General features: G+C 34.1%; 2 protein-coding genes across 3 annotated transcripts; both read right to left on the bottom strand.

Annotated features, from left to right (window-relative positions):
* Nucleotides 1-59: 59 nt before the first annotated feature.
* LOC126661396 (GDP-Man:Man(3)GlcNAc(2)-PP-Dol alpha-1,2-mannosyltransferase) lies at nt 60-5,071 on the bottom strand. Of its 2 annotated transcripts, none has more exons than XM_050355242.1 (7): nt 4,630-5,071; nt 3,391-3,677; nt 2,724-2,907; nt 2,044-2,112; nt 1,738-1,931; nt 779-888; nt 60-437 (listed from the first exon to the last, which is right to left on the bottom strand). In XM_050355242.1, exons 1-7 carry the CDS (start codon nt 4,933-4,935, stop codon nt 193-195), a joined length of 1,395 nt encoding a protein of 464 aa, XP_050211199.1. In that variant the 5' UTR covers nt 4,936-5,071; the 3' UTR covers nt 60-192. The 2 variants fall into 2 exon arrangements, with proteins under 2 accessions (XP_050211199.1, XP_050211198.1); XM_050355241.2 differs by having other exon boundaries at nt 2,724-2,910; nt 4,630-5,069.
* Nucleotides 5,072-8,487: 3,416 nt separating this feature from the next.
* LOC126660747 (clathrin heavy chain 1) lies at nt 8,488-20,023 on the bottom strand. Its single transcript, XM_050354406.2, has 30 exons — nt 19,725-20,023; nt 19,280-19,484; nt 17,530-17,618; nt 17,334-17,412; nt 17,112-17,239; nt 16,791-16,889; nt 16,586-16,694; nt 16,363-16,442; nt 16,056-16,283; nt 15,908-15,973; nt 15,694-15,810; nt 15,389-15,586; nt 15,147-15,263; nt 14,922-14,981; nt 14,710-14,796; nt 14,405-14,488; nt 14,176-14,310; nt 14,016-14,078; nt 13,835-13,939; nt 13,648-13,760; nt 13,308-13,560; nt 13,080-13,216; nt 12,724-13,002; nt 11,633-12,635; nt 10,874-11,359; nt 10,603-10,773; nt 10,323-10,508; nt 9,414-9,536; nt 9,169-9,279; nt 8,488-9,032 (listed from the first exon to the last, which is right to left on the bottom strand). Exons 1-30 carry the CDS (start codon nt 19,767-19,769, stop codon nt 8,874-8,876), a joined length of 5,115 nt encoding a protein of 1,704 aa, XP_050210363.1. The 5' UTR covers nt 19,770-20,023; the 3' UTR covers nt 8,488-8,873.
* Between the last annotated feature and the right edge of the window lie 544 nt (nt 20,024-20,567).

Genomic DNA, 20,567 nt, shown 5'->3' with positions numbered 1-20,567 from the left:
AAATTGAGTTATAAATTAAAGCAAAAGAATTTAATGGAAAATGGACAAACGTTGAAAGATTGTGGGTGAAATTGCCTCTTTATTTGTCAAATATAAGTGGATTGATCTTTTTAAAGACAAAAAGAAGTTGTAACTAAAACTCTGTTTTACAAGGTTACAAAATGTGCTACACTACTTTCTAGTTCTAGTCTGTCATCTAGATAAATTATTTAGTATCGGTCGAATTGCAGCTTTGAAATCTTCATAAAATCTTTGCTCGGAAAATCTGTTTGCCCTTTTCCGGGCAGCTGCAGCCATGTCAAGCCTCTCTGTTTCTGGCATTCTCAACACACTCAGGATGGCATCTGCATATTCTTCCACATTTTGGGCAAGAAATCCTGTTTTCTGCCCATCTTCTTCCAGTACAATGTCCATCTTCGGGCCAGCAGAATTATGAGCTGAGATTTCGGAAAAAAAAATTATGAATCTGATGAAAACACATAACCTATTTAAGAATGAACAAAGGGTCATTGCAGTCTCTGAACTTGTACGGTAGCGTCAATTAACTCACTCTTGGCAATTTTAAACAATTTGGAAAATACTCTCTAATCTGAGGTCAATTAACTCTCAAATTGTATAAAATGAAGGCATTCACGGAACACAATGACCCGATTTGGGGGTTAATTACCTAAAATTAGAGAGTATTGTATCTAACTGATTAAAATTGGTAGAGTGTGAGCTAATTGATCCCGACATACAAGTTCAGGGACTGCGACGATAGTTTGTTCATTTTACTCACCAATTGGTATGGCTCCTGCAGCCATATACTCTACGACACATATGCCAAAGTGTTCATCAATCATGGAATGCATTCCCACAATTGCATCTCCCAAAAGATTCACCAAGTCCCTGCAAATAGGTTGAAACTTAAAAACTAACAACACATTTCCGAGCACTGGTAGTGTTACGAGAATCCTCAAAAGCACAAAGTCTTAGTTTCAGTATTTGACCATAATGATATAAATCATTAACCAGATAAATTCTCACATGAAATTGGCATGGACATGGATACGGAAAAATAGGACACTTGGACACGAATACAGTTAAACAATGTTATTTAAGATTTTCTATGCTAAAAATGAAATTTCGTGTCCGAATTGCCAAATTTCAGAATCCACTATCCGTGCTACTTAGGATGCCATGCAAGAACATTTTAGCAGTTAGGAACATCATAAAGGTGTAGGACTAGGTGAGCAAGATAACTAATTGAAAACAGAACTAACTAGAAAACAAAATTGTTTATCGGGCATGATATAGGAGTCGAACCAATCAAGACTTGCAAAATTTTGGATTCAAGAGCGGAATAAAAAGCTTTTAGCGTGTAGGAAACACATTATTTATCTTAACCATTAGAAACAGATGGCAGCTTCAAAATGTTCTCCACCGGTTGAATTGGTGGAAATTCCAACATGTAGACATTTTATGATACATGCATAAAAAGACGGGTATAATCTATAGCCTATTTCTACGCGTGGAACATACACTCCATATAACATCTTTTCATGGTACATGACTACATGGAAAGATGTTCTATCTATTTAACTTAGTTTATTTTCTGCATACAAAAGAGTACACAGCACTCAAATGCACGTGAATATGTGTACATGTCAAAATTCTATTTATTTAAGTTCGTATATATTAAGAATTTTATTCGAATTCTAGATAAGTTATCATGATTGCAAAATCATTGACACGTACCTGTATGGCACGTTTTTATAGAATTCCACATTCTCATCGACTTTCAGTTCAATTGCCTTTTCCTGTAATTTCTGTAGTCTTTCTTCATCGGAATTGTTTCGACAGCTACCCACAAACTGAAGCGTGGGTCTTGGCAAGCCAGCATCTAGCTTCCTAGTAGCAACTGCAAATGCCTCAAGTTGAAGAGGATGCGCCTGAAATATGAAAGAGTAGCTATAAAGGGTTGAGATGCCCAACAAAGGCCCCCGAAATGAGCCATTAAAATAGCAATACCTTGGGCTCATAAGGTTATATAAGTATGCCCACCTTCTCAGGTCGAAATTGAGCAACAGATATAAATCTCGGACTGTCTGCTGATCTTTCCAGAGGAAGCGCCTGTTTGCCACTTTCAACTTGTTAGAATCAAAGTGCAAATTTTGCAACATAATATATAATCAGCTAATTTACTGTCAAGAACAGAGATAAACTGAAACTTATCCCTGCCACTTAAATGATAGTATAAAGAGTGACGACCAGAACAGTTAATCGAGCACCAATCAAGAGATCGAATATACTATAAATGACGGACAAACATTTAAATGACTCTAATTTGACCATAATGGATAAATTTATTCATGTGAACTTTAGTTGCCAATAGGGAGAAAACAATGCACTAAAAGTGAAACTCGTAACTACTAACCAACCACTTTAATACATTACATGTAATATTCAAAGCCAACTATATTTATAATACTTCTTATGACATGTCATTGCGATTCTTAAAGACTTAAAGGAAAACTTGCAAGGAGTTTTAAACACAGCACTCGGCAAAGAAACTTGAATAATAATTAATCAAGAGTCCATTACTCGATGCCATAATAGAGACAGCAAAATTAGAATCATGGAGTGTAGAATAACCACTTAATATGAGAAGTGCTGATAAATACTCGATGAATTACATACTACTGTACAATTTTTCTAAACAGAAGAAACACTATGTTCCAAACCTGAAGTCTTGATGTATCACAAGGAGGATAGACTCGCTTTATACGGTCTGGAATTCTCCAAAGCTTTACAATATGAGATTCTGTCCATGAAGAATTCACCATTGCAAGGTGCGCACAAGAACCTACGAATCCGTACATCCAACTAAAGAATGTATAGTAGATAATTTTGCTTTGCGACAACCAACTACTGCGAAAAGAAAAGTCTGTTAGACACCGTACAAAAAACAGACATGGGAAATGATGCTTTCCAATAATATAGCTATAAGAGGAAAATAAGTTGGATACGCTTGCAAAAAATTTAGTGCATTCTATCTCATCAAGAATAAATTCATGAAAAAAATTTGTTTGCAGACATTTTTTAGTTATTTTTGACTTATTATTACAGGATTTTTTGATTTTTTACCTCTTCTTCCAATAGCTACAGAAATATAGAGCAAATGCTAAAGTTCAGTAGCACCAATCCCAGTTAAAAAAAAATGTATAGAAGTTCACTTAAAAACATATAATAAATCTTCAAACAATGACTTGATAAAATTGAGCTAAAAAGAGTTGATAAATCTAGATACCCGTACACGGAACAAATACATCAACTCCACATCATCTTGCAAATTCTAGTAAATCACAAAACTTATTGTCAATGCAGTAAAGAAAATAAGCCAACTCTAACCTCTTGGCAACCGAAGCATCATTGTTGTACATAGAGCTCCTATTACGAACACGAGAAATCATGTCTAAACTGATTGTAGGATAATGCGTATAGCAAATAACTTTGCATCCAAAAATCCGGGCCAAAGGATAGGTGAAAGCATATCCACTTGTATCAAAATAGTACAAAGGAGTAAACTTGCATAATGCTTCCCAAGCAAGATAAATCGAACCAAAGCTTTGACCAATCATAGTGAACCGGGGATAACTAGTTTCTTCTACCCATTTCCTTTTAGATAGATGCACTACCTACAGAACATACATTACCCAACATCAACATATAATCACCAAAATTAAACAATTTAATTGATTCAAACTCCTAAAAGTTCTTCTTCCATCTGTCAATCAACCAACTAAACTTATTAATCCAAATTCAACTGCTTCTGATTACATCTACCAAAACAAATAAAATTAAACTTTCTATTTGTCAAAATCGAATACATACACGGGAAAAGAGAACACTTGGACACGAAACTAGTTAAGGTTTTCTATGTTAAAAATGGAAGTTTAGAGTCCGAAATACCAACTTTCCGACAGTTTTTGAAACAAAAAACATTAATCGAATGAAGTATCGTACTACCTAATAAAACACCAGTTGCACCATTAATTCAGCTCCTAAAAGTTCTTTTTTTTTTCTATCTGTAAAACCAGATAAACTTATTAATCTAAATTCACCAACTTCTGATTACATCTACCAAAACAATAAAATCAAACTTTCTATTTATCAAAACCAAACTAGGTAGCACGGACACCGGAAACGGAGCACTTGGACACGAACACAGAAAAATGGTGCTAGTTAAGGTTTCCTAGTTAAAAATGAAGTTTCATGTCTGAAATACCAAGTTTACGACAGTCTCAGAAACGGGAAATGTTGATTGAATGAACCGTCCGAGCTACCCAATTAAACCAATTAATTCAGCTCCTAAAAGTTCTTCCTCTATCTATCAAAACAAAATAAACTAATTAATCCAAATTCACCAAACTTCTAATCACATCTATCAAAACAAATAAAATCAAACTTCTAATTGCAAAAAAAAAAAAAAAAAACTCTAGTTTATCAATCAAAACCCAATAAACCCCATTAATTCAACTTCCATGAAATTCTCACTATGCATCACAACAATTCACCAAAAAAAAAACATAAATCCAAATTCAAAATCTACAAAAACTAAATAAAACCCATTAAACTATAAGCCATTACCATTGGCGGGTATAGCAAATTAACACCAAATCGATCAGTAGCACGAGAAGCAAGCGACTGAGGAGAAGCATCATGATCACCGGAGTAAATAACACAGTCAAGATCGGAGCTTAATTCCTGAATTGCTTTAACGGCGCACCAAAGAACCCGCTCTCCTCCGCCGCCGTCATTTGTGAACGGATGGAAAAACCCGACGGCTTGTTTTCTGTTGCGTCTGCCATTGATGATTTGAGAAGTGAAAGTTGAAAGTAAAGTAAAAATTGCTGTGAAAAGTGGGATTATAAATATAAAACTTAGATTCTCCATTTATGTGGAGATTTAAGAGGGGACTAGTAATATAAATGAAATTATGGAGCGATTGAATAGTTTTGTAGAATTATGCACTGCTCTACTGGTCTTCTTGGTTTCGTTTTTTGGGTTCGTTTTACTAAAAAGATAATATATTTTTTCTACATTAAAATATTTGATAATTTTTAAAAATGGGTTTTTCTTTTTCAAGAGGAAAATTAAATACGTTAATGGTTTTCTGTTAGTAATAATAATTGAAGAGCAAATTACCTTACGACCCCCTCACGTTTGTCATAATTTATAGTTTAATATTTTTTTGAAAATCAAATGATTTTTTACCTCAGTTTTGATTTCGTCAATAATTAGGGGCTTCTGTTAGTTCCGTTAATAATTTGATATTTACTTTCAAGCGATTTGGTAGCTCACTTTCAATTATATTAGCGATTTGGTACCTCATTTTCAAAAGATCGGGTACCTCACGTTTCATGCTGTTAACGATTTGCTATTTATATTTAACCAAAGGTTGTAAGTGTTTTGCGGAATTAAAACTGAGATATCAAATCATTTGATTTTTAAATAAGAGATGTCAGACTATGAATTATGACAAATATGGGAGGTTAGTTTAATTTGCTCATAGCTAAATTGCGGTGGTTTTATCTCTCTTTTCTAGAGAGAGAGAGAATTCTTCTGAAGAGAATGCTCCATTTTTTTTTTTCGAACGCAGAAGATGGTGATTTTCGGCTTTTAGCCGGATATCATCGTGTTTTAATTCATTAATTTCATTGTTTGTGTTGTTTTTGAGTAATTTACTCTGCTTATCGGAGCTTTGTGTGATTTTTATAAATGCTTTTGTTAAATTTTCAGTTTAAATCTTTGGATTGTCCAAAACGTTTCAGCGTATATTCAAACTTCAAATTCAAAGCAGCGGAACAATCGGTTAATATAAGTTATAAGTGCAATTGATGTTAAGAAATCCTTAATACTTGAATTCATCGTGTTTATTAGTCACCTTTAAATTTTGGATCTTTAAATTTGTTTGTCGTTTCATTTCTGTTTTTGTAGATCGCTTATAAAGTTTTAGTTTGTTTGTTTTAATTTGATTTATGTTGTACTTCGATGTTATTTGTATCCGGTTGATCATATCAATAGAATTATCTTTGACAAAAATATTAAATTAATTTTAAGTAACAATATGACAGTTAATAATATATTCACCAATATATACTAATTTATTTAAAATAATAAATATATAAATATATATTTAATTATTTTATTATACTATATTTTTTTAGTTTAGCCTAATGATCCAACAATTGTAATTTTCTCAATTCTAACAAAAATATTTAATTTACTCAATTTTAGCATTATTTGATTTTTATCTTATTTGTTTTATTGGATAACATACCTACACATGATAATAATATTGAAAAAAGGTATGTTTGATTGTTGGATAACATACCTACACAAAGATTTTTTATCTTATTTTTTTTATTAGATAACATACCTACGGCGGCAAAAATACCATTAATTATTATTTTTGAAAAGAAATGAAATGTAGTGTCTGTAATTGACATGTTTTTTAAGATCACGTTGTTCTTTGCAACTTGGTCCAAAGATCATGATTTTATATGCAATTAACTCTTTTAATATTTATATTGATTTATAAAAATTACTAAAATGTGAGAATTTAAGAGTTTAAATTTTATCTAATATATCCACGTTCAATTGGATTTATTAACAACGCATTTTAATAATTTAGTCTTTAAAATATTCTATAATGTTTTAGAAAATTTTTATAAATATATATTTTATTAAAATATTACATGGTATTTTAATTAAATTTATTGTTATTTTATAAAAATAAATAATCAATGAATTTTGATAATTTTCGAATGAAACTGGATAAAAAAAATAAGTTTAAGAGTCAAATCTAATCTTTTGACCAAGTTAACTAATGAAAATATTTACAGATGGATGTAATCATATAGTATATCTAAACATGAGGGGTGTCATAGTGGATTTACAAAACCAAGGAATGAATTAGTGTATTTCATTAAAACATAGGGAGGTTTAAACAATTTACCCTTTTTCATTATATCATCATTTCCGGACTAGCTCATATATATTCATCGAACTTGCAAATTTTTTTATTGAGCGGGTATAACTCTTATATAATAGCGCTTAACCAACCTTTTTTTCCTGGAACATTAAGAAGTTTTAGGAATAAGGAGTAAGTTAGAAATTTGAACCGATCCTACAAAACCCTAAAAAAAATCACCAACGGCAAGTTAATATAGCTATCAGGCTTAATTTTTTAAAAAACCCCACCTTGCACTCTTTTTTCGTTTATACCCTGACTTTGTAAAAATACTATTTGTACCCAATTTTGGATTTTTATGTTTCATCCCTACCCAAAACATTAAATTATACTCTTTTCATTTGAAAAAAGTTTAAAACATACTTTTTCTATTTTAAAAAATACAAACAATCCTTAAACTTAAAAAATAATCAAATACATCCAAATAATTAATTAATTTTTTTAATTTTATAAATAAAAAAAATAAAAAAAAATCCGAAAACAACGAGGAGCCGCCACCACTCCTTCTCCGATGAAAAGGGGCGACGGTTTCTAAAATAATTTTTTTAAAAATAAAAATAATAATTATTATTTTTAATTTTTTAAAGAAGATAGTATTTTTATACTATTAATAACATTAATATCTAATTAGTATATAAGTTAAAAATGAAGGACTGTTTTAAACTCTTTTTCAAATAAAAAGAATACTTTAATACTTTTGGGTAGAGATGAAACATAAAAACTCGAAATTGGATACAAATGGTGTTTTTATAAGGTCAGGGTATAAACGAAAAAAAAATGAAAGGTGGGTTTTTTTTAAAGAATTAAGCCTTAATGTGAGAGCTTCTTTAGTTTAAAATTCATTTCAATTAGTCTATTAGCAAAATCTGAGTCACTAGAGCATCCTTCTTTTTTAAAAAGCACTAGAGCATTCTTTTACATCTGAGTCACTAGAGCATCCTTCTTTTTTAAAAAGCACTAGAGCATTCTTTTACTGATGTATTTGTTAAGGTTGAATAAACTTAGTTTGTAATGAATTAAATATTAAAATAAATAATACTCTATGAGCAACCAAAACTCGTTGATTGACAAATAAAATAGCTTATTCACTAACTGTGGCCAGCTTTAGCACGGATAACATAATATTTAGCAACTACTCTCTCAAATGCTGATAAAAAAACCATCCCATAAATGAACTCACGTAATTCCCACCAATAATATTATAAGTCAAATATACAGTACACCTAAACAGATCGAAAAAGAGAATCCCATGTAAATCGATCCATAAACAAGCACACAACTAATCAAGCATAAAAAAAAAAAAATCAGTCGAGCCCGACGAAAAACCACAACACCCAACTTTTCAGTTGCAACATAAATTACGAAAACAATATTAACCGAAGTGCAAAATACCTAAGCACACATTCTTTTACTCCATGAACCCACACATCTAGGTGATAATCTAGAATTTACCACAAACAAGAGAGGGGCGATTGAAGTTCAAAAAGCATAATAGATCAAGTAGGGTATGAAACATTTCGTACTATACTTGGCAAAGTTCCTAGAACAGCAAGAAGAAAAATACAAATACAGAGAAATCCTCAGCTTGCTCTCTAACAGCAGCCAATAAAAAATTGCTTCCTACCGAAAGAATATTACAACACATATCCACACACTAATAATCATAAAACAAAAAAAAAGTAATAACTGGTATTATTCCAACTATACCTTCATTCCACAAGAACAAACACCCAAAAAAACGGAATAAAGGCGCCAAAGCCGGTCAGTAAACACCACCGTACGGAACTAGCTTGCTTTTCATGTATGGGCACAACTCAGATTCACCGCTAAACTCTACAAAAATAGTTCAATCTGCATATCAATAACTGCCCATTGGCGGCATCCCAAAAGGTGGCATTGGAGGCATTCCCATTCCACCCATAGGTGGTGGCGGTCCATAACCTCCTCCCATTTGTCCACCCATGCCTGGCATAGGTGGTGCAGGCAAAGCTAGAGGAAGCAACTGAGCATACATGTTCTGCACCACATCACATTAATACGTTAAAATTTCGTGTAACATTAAATTATTTCGAAAATGAAATAAGAATGCCAAAACTGATGTGCGCTTGTATAATTGTCTGTCAAACAATAAAATCAAGTTCATAATTGATTACCTGTTGAGCAATTACTTCCTTCTCTTCCAGCTCTTTAGCCTTGACCTCTTTCTGAGCCTCAATTTTGTCTTTCACAAGTTCATCGACTTTGCCGGTGTATTCACGGATGAACTGCAATCAGATAAAGATGAGAATGTGTTATACATAATATTTTATCATAATAGCACAAGCTAATAGACTGAGCAAGATTGGCTCCTTCGTAGTAAATAGACGACTTTGATAGAAAACAAATTAAAAAAAATTACCTGTAGCAGATATGGGAAGGCAAAGTCAATCATATTGTTCATCCAGGCGTGTTCAAGGGCGAAATCTGCTCGAATCAAATCGTAACATACAAAGAGACAAGAAGCAAAGCATTCCTTCTTCCCCTGCAAATATAAATATAATTTAACTTGTCCATTAGTCAGAATATCACAAAATCCGAGTTAAAACATTCGAAGAAGTATCTATAATATAAATCCACCATCGATAACATTGACTAAAAATCAGTTATTCCTACACAAGCCTAAAATTAAGGTACTCCACCAAAGTAAATGGAATGTGACAGCTATTAACAAGTCATATCAAATACGTCTTCAATTAAAATACTATAAGCCTCGAACTAAATCTCCCTCGAGCAACATTAGGGAGCTTGGACCGGTCATATCAAATATCCAAGAAATTTATAACAGCTGAAGTGAAGGGGCAAAAATAAAGCTAACTCCATGACAGCAATACGTCTCTTCAATTAAAATACTCCCCCATCCCTTAAACATAAGAAAAAGTTGCACCTTCACAGGAATTGAAGGATTAGTTAATCATAGTTGATTGATTATAGCATCCCTAAAATACCCATTTAATTTTTAAAGTGAATCATTATGGATTGATTATTTTTAGCATAAGTATAAAAGTAATATATCTCAAAAGGTCATACTATGGAACTACAACTCAATTAATTTAAAAAATCAAGATGTAAACTTAATCAAATGATAAGACTATAAGGATATTTTGATAATCTTATCTTCAACTAATATTAAATATTAAATTAGCAACATTTTCTATCCTTGCATGATCTCAAAAGTAGTGACTTTTCCTATTTAAGGGATGGAGGTACTATGAATCACCTCATACATTACACACAGGTAAGAAGAAATTATGAATGCTGTAATAGGTACCTGTTCTATGAAATAGATGAGCAACTCCTCTGCCAGTTCGCGATCACCAGATTGTGATGCTGTCTCCATTGCATCTTTATAAAGGTTGTCTTTCTTTGACAATGCAATTGACTGCTTCCATCTTCCTGCCTTCTTGTAAATGTATGCAGCAACACGTCTCATTTCAAGAAGCTCATGTTTCTCAATCTGCTCGAATTAACAAAGACATTGTTATATTTTCTTACTTATATTCCAAGAAATAAATGTACAGAAATACAAAAAAATAAGAAACAGCTAATACCTTCTGAGCAAGGCCAATTTGATCAAAGTTGTCATGCAAATCAGTAGATTCACGCAATCTATCATAGTCTTCCTCCTCTACATAAATTTGATTCAGAGCCTCATTCACAGCTGACACGTTATTGCTCTGGACAGCAACCATATATGGCTTCACAAGAAGGAGGTGACCAGCCTGAAAGCCACGAGACATTGCATAATCACAAGAATTAGACCAAGGATGAAAGTCCATTCAAATAATTTTAAGCATATCATGTGACAGCGCAAGAAAATACCTTGCGCATGATGTCTACAACTCGGGTATGGTCCACACGAAGTGCCAACACGTTGAGAAGATCGTTGATAAGATCCGGGTGCTCTTGCAAGTAGAAATGGACAGCCTTGTAGTATAATTCCACATTAGCAACCTTTACTGCAACATCTTTGAATTGCATGTGATCCCACGCCTCAGGAGAATGGTTCATTATCGTAGTTGCAGCATTATCGAATTCATCGTACTGGATGTACAAATAGGTAAGCTCCTTCCAATGTTGTTGTTCATCACAAGCACGTATGAGCTTAGGAATATTAAGACGGGTTGAGAACAATTTAATGTGCTCCATAAGCTTTTCAGGACGATATCTAGCATACAGAACTCCCAACTCTGTGAATATTCCCATATGAGCGCGTTCTAACCCCAAGCCACTCTCCATGAGCGAAATCAATTCATTGAAATGTCCTCTGTTCTGGTAAAATTCACTGACCTCTTCCAAGTCATCCACCTATAAGATACGCACATGCCACAAAATTGATCAGCAGAACATATAAAGAAATACGTAAATAGCAAGGAACTTTCTGCAAAAGCCTGCAAAGATATTTACTGAAGAAGAAATTCTAAATAATTGGAGTAATCGATAATTGATGAAATTCCAAACATGTGGGGAACAAATAAAGAGTCCAAAATACCATTCCCAAAGAATCAAAATCCATGCAACCAAAACTGAAACCGAAAGAAAATATCAACATACAAACAGAAAAAGAATGTAATAAGTTACCTGAACAATGATGTTGAGACCACATATCTGCGCCAAACGGAACTCCTCTTCATCAACACAAGCAAAACAAACTTCCTTCCATGTTTTTGCACTGTTTGCTTTACGTGCCGCATCAACAGCACCTTGGAACTGTTTCAGCCTTACAAGAGTGACAGCCAACTTGGCCCAGTTTGATATAAATGCAAATATAATCTTTGCAGCCTCGTATAGAGCTTCGTCAAATAAACGATCACCAACATTTTGGAGATTTGCCACATTTGGCATGAGAATAAATTCCTCGATTTCACTCAGACGGTCAATCTTTGCGTATGCAAAAATAAGCTCACTGTCGACCTTGGGCTCTTTTGCCTTCTGCCTAACCATCAGTAGGTACCTTACCAAGTCATGATACACATTTGCATCCTCAGAAGCACGAATTACCTCCAAGAACTGAGTGGCATCATCGGCACGAATAAATGACTCAATAGCATCACTCACAAGCCCCTCTCTGAGCTGAGCCTTTGCCACTTGACTCCAAACTGCATCTTCTTCAACACGGAATGCAAACTCCACTGCACGGTCAATGCTTCTTATATTATCCAATAAAACATTTACGGCTTGCACATTTAAGTTGAACTTCTTGAAGATTGCAAATGCTTCCTCAAATAGCTGGGCCTCTACAGCCACTTCCCCAACAGAAGGTCCATCAAAATTATCCAATCTGTTGATATAATCCATAACTCTAGATGGATCCGCCTTAATAGCAGTCAAAATAAGAAGATTCTGCAGATTGAAATTTCCACTAAAAGCAGAGTTTTGAAGCACAATCTTCTCAAGAAGCTCAATTAGCTCATGGGGCAGATCGGCAGTCATGAAAGCCTTAACAGCTGCTGAAACTTGCTCTGGACTCTTGCTTTCAGGCAAAGCAGTAGACACAACTTGATCAATGAGCTGTCTTCTATATTCATTCTCGGGATTAAGAACCTTCTCCCACATATCACCGTCCATCCTCTCGACCACATATCTACATAGGAAGTGACAGATTTACAGCCTCCACATACAAAAAGCTACTACTGAATATAAAAGAAACGAATGACTGATGAATCACAAACCTGGCTTGTAATTTGAACAATGAGTTCTTATTTGTCACATTGATGAGTTCATCATCACACTGTCCTCTCCGGTAAGCCACAACAGCCAGTGTAGGATCACGTTTCTCACAATACTTGCCCACAACCCGAGAATCATAATATGGGTTGGTTGTCAAGAAGTGCTCTGGATTGTTATTGCTATCAATAATAATTTTACCAAGAGCATTATGCACATGGACATCTTGGCTTCCCTCGCTCACAAGATGCTCCAAGAATTGAGTGAGCAATCGAAGTCGATTTCTGCAAAGCACAACGAAAATGAGAAGAATGAAGAAAAAATTAAGAAAAACCAGGGCGAATGAGAAGGCAATGATCACCTCTTCTCACACTCCTCCACAAGGGGCTCAACAGGAAGTAATGAACGGACAGAAAGAATCAAGCCCTTGATGAAGTCTTCAGGGCACTCATCATCAAGCAGTTGGCCAACAACTAAAGGTGCATTACTCGGGTTCACCTATCAACATAAGCAATTCAGTGAATAAAATTGAAAGCATATAAAGGACAGCTAAAAGTTGCTGTGCAGGTGAAAATGCTATATAGCATACCTTTTGGACATAACCTTCAATATACCGAAGCATGTTGCTTGAATAAAGGTAGTGTGTAAGGTCAGCCACAAAACCATAACGATCGCAAACATTAATCAGAGGCCTTGCATCTGGAAGTTTGGCCTCCATCAGGAAGTTTTTAGTCTTTTCAGCATCATAAAAGTTTGATTCTCTAGTAACGCGCTCAACCTCCTTTATTTGTCCAGTTTTAGCAGCTGCCTCTATGTACTTGAAGTGTATTTCAGGATCCTCACTGTCCAATGTTCAAGGACAGGAAAAAAATGAAATCAGAATTTCGAAAAATCAAAATGGGATTATCAACAACACAGATACAATATACCTGGAGCTCAAATATGATCCTAGGAAAAAGTACAGTCCTTCATAAGACTTGAATTGTTCAAACAATTTTATGCAGGAATCAACACCCAGCTGCTCGCAATATTCCTTGGCAGCCTGCACCGAAACACTTAAGTTAGCCTCAGACAACATACTAAAATTACTTGCATATGATTAGAGACATTACATACCTGAACAATTATTTGAAGATTTCCCCTAAGGTTGACCAGCAAAAGATCTTTCATGCACTCCAAAGCCCATTCTCGTGAAAGAGTACCAAAAAACTCTACGAGCGCCTATACCAACCGCATTCTGTCAGCAGTCTTACCTTTTCCATCCAAGTAGAACATATAAAAAACCAACCAAATATACCTGTGGCTCTATTGCATGTGTATTGACAATCACACGTTTAATATCAGGCAGCTCTGAGTAATGCTGCACAAATAGGAAATATTAACATTGATTTCAAGAACAATATAGTTTTAAGAAAAGACCAACACATGTATAAATAACATGCAGCAAGAGAGATTACTTGCAGAGCTCTGATATATAGACCAGCTTTTTCACACAGTTGAGCAATACGAGGACGGTCATAGTGACTGAACATTCCATTGGCTAGAATAGCATCAGCTACATTAGGAAATGTTACCAAATTGATTTCAAGAACCTACATCAAAAGCTAACATCAGGAAGTTGAACATATCACAAACAAAAGGGCAAAGATTAATGCACCCCATCCAACAATATGACCAGAAAATTACCTTTGTTTGCAAGAAACCATGCTCAGGTAGATTTGGCTTCAAAACATCTAACAGAAAAGCTGTTGCCTCACGAATCAAATTTCTCTGGATTCAGAAAAAGAAGCATCCATTAGAAAAAAATACTAAAGTCATGAGATGATATTTCTTTATCTGAATCTTTTGCTATGTAAACTCCATGTCTAGTTAGATTTTGTGAATGATCAAATGCATGCTTCAGCAAAAAAAGGAGAGAAAAAAATATCAGCAGATGGGCAATAAACTTGCTAATATGAAGCAGATATTACTGCCACTGATAATGAGCACACCTGAAGAAAAAGATCAGTGATGGTATTGTAATCAAGAGGACAACCTCCTTCCATTTGGGACATCATCAAGGCAAAGTTCACTGCTCCCTGCAAACCAAATGAAACTGGTTTATCTTTTGTTAACTCAAATAAAAAATACAGAAAAATCACAGCTAGCGATGAATTATTCTAAATTCACTAAAATTAAAGATATAAACCATCCACAGTGATACCTGAGGATCTGAACGAAGAATTGTTTGCAGAAGGAACAAGTAGTCAGGAGTGTACCCAACCTGAAAAACAGCAATTTAATCACAAACTTAAACAATAAAGTTCACAAACACAGTGTGAGAGAAAGTGAGGGAGATTATTAGAACTAGAGTGCAGCCATGGTTTTCATACATCAAAGGCATTTATTTCAACTGACATATTGGTCAAAGCATAAGTATATCCTTTACCTGCTTGGAATAAATCAAAATCTTGTCAAACTCCCTCCTCTCAGCAAAAGCAGCAACAACTTTAGGTGTAGCTCTAGCTTTGATAAATATTTTAAGCGCAAGGTCATTATCCACAGTCTACAATGTCAGCGTCGCCAATGTTAGATACATAAACAGATAAACCAATAGGCAAGTACTTTACCTAATAAAATGCAAAATAAAGAGCTAATAAGATATCAAATAAAATGGTTTCCATATCAAACCTTCACAAGGTCACCAAGTTCCTCACTGCACTCCAACTTGTCCTCTGCCAGCCAATTCTCCAAAAGATTCTTTTTGTTCTGATTGACGACAAGACGTGATAATTCCAATGACTCAAATGCATTCAGCTTTCCTCTAGTTAAAAGTGTTCCAAAGTATTGCAGCAAAGGGGGTGTTTGCCCAGTTTGCACAGGAACACTCTGAAAAATTCCAAACAAATAGAATCAACCAAAAGTCAAATCCTAAAACAATACCTATAATCAGGCAGCAGCAATATTATAGCCAACAGGAGAGTCAGAAAAAAAACCTGAAATTTAGCAACAGTGTCAGGCGTCCGGAGAATTCCTTGTGGAGACTCGGCAGCAAGTTCAGCAGCCTCTTTATACTTTGTTTGAGCAAACAGCTCTTGGAAACGCTGGACAACCTGAAATCTCCCATATGGCAAATGATTGAGTACCAGCACATAAGTAATCCAAAAAAACATTAAACAGTAGAAGAATAAGTGAGATATATTAATTTACCAGATTCTCTGCACCAGGAAGGTTTCCTCTTTTGGCCAGATTAACAGCAAGCTCCAAATTATTCAACTGCAACAATATTTTTGAAATTAAAAAACAGTAATGCATATCTCAGGTTCTGGCAACAAACAAAACAGGTAAATAGACATACTTGACCACTAACAAACGGCACAATTGTTGCTTCATTCACAGTGGCCAGTAAAACCTGGCCCCTCCTATTAATAGAGTAGAAGCCCCCAGTAGATGAGGATTCGGACGTCAAAAATATAGGATCAGGACTAATTCTGTTTCTGTAAACAGCAGTAGCAGTCTCCAAATCATAGACAAATAGCAGCCCAAGCTTGGTGATCACATAAATCAAACTGTACTTGTGGGATATCTACAATTAATAAAAATGTAAATTAATACTTGAATAGCAACTTAACAAGTAGAGTTCAGAAATTTTGCAGCAAGCACACCTGCATCGCAACAGGAAAATCATCAGCAAAGTCTGGTGGAAAGAAAAGATCAGCCTGTTTCTTGGTAAAAGATGGCTTCCCTGCCAGCATCAAAACACAGTTTTAGTCAGGATTAATTACTGCAGTTGCAAGATTGACTTTGACAAGGCTAGTAACAGCATCAGAAAAATCTATGTCTGGTTAAATATAAAAAAGTATCAGCCAATGATTCATAAAAGTTGACCTGGCTGGGCACCAAGCTCAATGACATGCAACTTCGATGTGATTTGCCCAGCGTTAAAACTTTTAGTGGCAAACGAAATAAGAATCGAAGGGTTCTCATTTCCTGGAACCTGTATAGCACAAAATAGATGCATTAACCTTCATTGAAGGAGTACATCAATTTTAGAGTTGGAAGGAAGCATTATAAGCCAGAATAATCTTCTTACCTTGAATTGAGCAAAAGCTGCAGCATGAGCTTCAAGGGCTTGACTGCGCTGCTGATCGACAGAGAAAAGTTGCATGTTCCCTTTTACTAATTGTTGCCTCTGTGAAGAATATGAAACGTAGATTAAATCATTAACATGCAAGTTATGTAAGTGCTTACTTTAAGTATTTGAAGTGAAGATGCGGCGCAAAAAAAATAACAAATATAAAAAAAGATCATTAATAGTCCAAGTTCCTAGGCATCACAATTCAGATCTGAAGCCCTTATGAACTGCAGAATCCAGTATAATACTGAAAACAAAAAAGAGAAGCTCTTGCAATACCTCAGGTGAACCAGGAGCTATTCCAATCAAAACTAACCACTTCTCAGAAGGGTCACATCTATAGTTAATTATCTGATTGTTCACCAAATTAGCTGTTCTCTCAAACATCTTTACAGGTTCAGAATCCCCTGCATTGAAATAAATTGATTGGACATATTACAGTGACTAACTTGTTAGCACACAGACACCCGTAAGACAATCATCTGGGAATACAAAACTTACCTTCAATTGACCAGTGATATACGGATGTCTGGGTGACAAGGCCCAACATTTTTGGGCTTATCCACTTCCAAAAGACAACCTGTTCATGAACAAAAAGATATTAGCCTCTGACGACATAAACTTAAAACACTGCATATGCTACAATGCTGAGATTACATCTTTCCTATAGATAAACAGGACAGCCATAAGTTATTACCTGCTCAGGCATCTGGTGGGATTTCATTTTTGCTTTCATTTCAATGTTAAATATCTGTAGGTGATCCTGAGTGGTTCCGGGTAGTTGAGCTTCAATAAAAAAAATACCACAAAGCATCAGCAGGAGGAACCGGGTTACATATCATATTTAAAATGAAAATTATGATTGAATGAGTGCATAAAAATCATCTTACTCTATAACGATTTAAATAACTGGCACCCAATAAAATATTCTTTTGGATCAATAAAATAATGTATTTTAAGGTTTCATTCAATTTTCCAGGGTCGTATCATTATTTAAAGGTAAAAAAACAACCTTTAAACAATACCAATTTGTGAAAATATTTTGTTGGCATACAATTAAATAACAACATTATATTCAAACAAGCATAACAGCGGACCATTTACATTCCGAATCCCAGACAATCAGAACAGTCACTTACACACAGAACTCTGATAAAACGCAGAAAACCATAACATACCCTGTGATAATAATTTCTAAACTAAATGGCTAAATGAGAAAGAAGTATCACATGCATAAGTGGTATAAATGCCACTGCCCTTGTCAGTTTCACTTTCTATTAAACCGCAATTTTAAACACGACACGATTAAATGATACGACACAAAACAACATTAAACTGGTTTGGGTTTGATGTAAACAAATTTGGTCATAAAAGGGTCAACCCATTCATGACACAATTAGTTTTGTGTCTAAACATGTTATAAATGCCCAACTCATTATAACACGATTAAATAATTTTGATTGAATAGTATTTATTTTAAAATTGTAAATCTTCTATTTTTTATATAATAACTATAAAGTCAGTGGCGAAGCCACATGAAGCAAAAGGTTTTAATTAAATATTATTTATTTTAAAATTGTAAATCTTATTTTTTTTATATAATACCTATAAAGTCAGTGGCGAAGCCACATGAAGCAAAAGGTGGTCAATTGACCACCTTTTTCCAAAAAAAAAAATTACACTAGCATTTTGAATTAATTGGTCCTAATCATATAATCACACTTGTTTTAATACAAATTGACCACCTTGATCTTTTATTTTATATCAAACTATAAAATTTGACCCCCTTACGAATAATTTTTGGCTTCGCCTCTGTATAAAGTGAAATAAACATGTATTATTTTCTTTATCATATAACTATAAAGTTATTCATTTTAATAGGTAGTGATAATTCTATTTACATTTTTCGAAATAAATTTATATGTCATTTAAATTGGTAAAGACGTGTCATAATAAATAATTTAATCCATTAACACATTTAGTTAAACATGTTTGTACATGTCGTGTATATCGTATTATAAACGTATCGTGTTTGGGTTTTACACATCAAACCCAATTAATAATCATATTGTGTTCATATTTAAGCTAATTGTATTTCATGTCTAGCCATATATAATCCGCTTATAATCCGCAGACACGAATCACAAGGTCTATTTTCTATATGAATAAAGTAAAATGAGAAAAACAAGGATCATAATTAAAACACTATATCTAGCTTTAATTTTAAGTAAATCCAAACACCATATCTATCCCTGATTAAGTTCTTTGTAGAAACTATTCATCTATCCTGATACCAGTTTATAATGACATGTGTGATCTATCAACACTGTCTCTGTAGCAAATCAAAGGAACACAGACTAATAAAATATCTCCTCACACCCACTGAATTACTCTCAGATCACAGGAATAAAATGAAACCAATTACATAATAATTTAGATTTCAATACCTTTCAAAGCAAGGATTCTAGAATTAGGATTCATGAGAGCGGAATCAGCAGTAATAGGTCGTCTCAACGGCTGCATTGGCATATTCATGTCACAAATGACAACACTATTCTGCGGCGCCGTTTCTCTCACACATATATACTTATCAGACTCCATTGTCACATTGGTAAAAGTTATAAACTGTGGATTGATCCCAATGCTAGGCAACTGCAAAAACACAGATCACAAATAAAGTTAATCAAAACCTAATAAATCTCTCCAATCTAAAATTAACACCACAATTCAAATCCAATTTCAACAAATCAACAGATCTGTAAATAAATCAACCGAATCAGATCAAAAGAAGCTAATAACCTAAGCTAAACAATTCACAAAGCAACAAACCAAGTGGAAATTCCAATAAAACCAAGCGATTACAATTTTAGCTCAGTGAAAGGAATAACTTACAGTTAAAACTTCTTTCATGGTGATCGGAGCGTTGGCGGCCGCCATGGTGAGAGATTTGGAAGGATCGACGGCTCAAAAAGTGGAAGTAACCAGATCTGTGGTGGAATCTGAACCGTCGATTGGAAACGGAAAAGTCAAACTGAGCAGTGGCAGCTACGGGGAGAGAGATCTAGAGCATCGATTTAAACCCTAGAAATTAAAATTAAAATTAAAAGGATCTGAGAAAAGTGAGGGGTGAGGAAGATGAAGAGTAATGAATAACGACGAGAGAATGTTTATGTTTTTATTTCGGAGAAAAAAGAGAGAGAGATCTAATCTTAACATGAAAGAAAAAATAATATTTTTATTTTATTTTGTTTAAAAACAATTAAGGAAAAAAAATATAATCAGATGAAGAGGAAAGACGTGTTAAAAATCAACAAACAGTTCGATCTGCTCCCTTAATTTGGCATAAATATCAATTAAGAATTAAATTAATGATTTTGGACGAAAACATTCAAATTTTAAGAAAAATATAATCAGATAAAGAGGACAGACGTGTTAAAAATCAATAAAGGTTTGTTTTGGTCCCTTAACTTGGCATAAAATAACAATTAAGGGTAAGTTAGTGGTTTTGAATTGGCTAATTTAGCTCATTTTACCTTATATGTGGTACAAAATGATTGAGCAATTTGAGTTGATGTGACAATAAATTATTGGACTATTTAGAGTTGAGAGATAAAAACGAGTTAAAACACTTATTTGAAAGTGTTTTTATCCAAAATGCCTGCTCGAATGTACTTCTGTTCAATAGTGTGAATTTGATCTTATTTAGTCTTGCATTCTAAATTTAAGGACCAAAAT

This window comes from Mercurialis annua, linkage group LG8 (assembly GCF_937616625.2).
Source record: "Mercurialis annua linkage group LG8, ddMerAnnu1.2, whole genome shotgun sequence".
Classification (NCBI taxonomy): domain Eukaryota; kingdom Viridiplantae; phylum Streptophyta; class Magnoliopsida; order Malpighiales; family Euphorbiaceae; genus Mercurialis; species Mercurialis annua.
This window is presented reverse-complemented; position numbering and strand designations above follow the sequence as displayed.

Bases quoted from the DNA above. Each gene is read 5' to 3' on its own strand.
- LOC126660747 (XM_050354406.2), bottom strand. From the start codon at position 19,769: ATGGCGGCCGCCAACGCTCCGATCACCATGAAAGAAGTTTTAACT. The intron at 16,284-16,362 runs GTGTGCTTGCTG...TATTAATTGTAG, and splicing joins ATTTTCCTGTTGCGATGCAG to ATATCCCACAAGTACAGTTT. The intron at 15,974-16,055 runs GTATGTCTATTT...ATATTGTTGCAG, and splicing joins TGCCGTTTGTTAGTGGTCAA to TTGAATAATTTGGAGCTTGC.
- LOC126661396 (XM_050355241.2), bottom strand. From the start codon at position 4,935: ATGGAGAATCTAAGTTTTATATTTATAATCCCACTTTTCACAGCAATT. The intron at 3,678-4,629 runs GTAATGGCTTAT...TATGTTCTGTAG, and splicing joins ATTTGCTATACCCGCCAATG to GTAGTGCATCTATCTAAAAG. The intron at 1,932-2,043 runs GTGGGCATACTT...TTCATATTTCAG, and splicing joins CTCAATTTCGACCTGAGAAG to GCGCATCCTCTTCAACTTGA.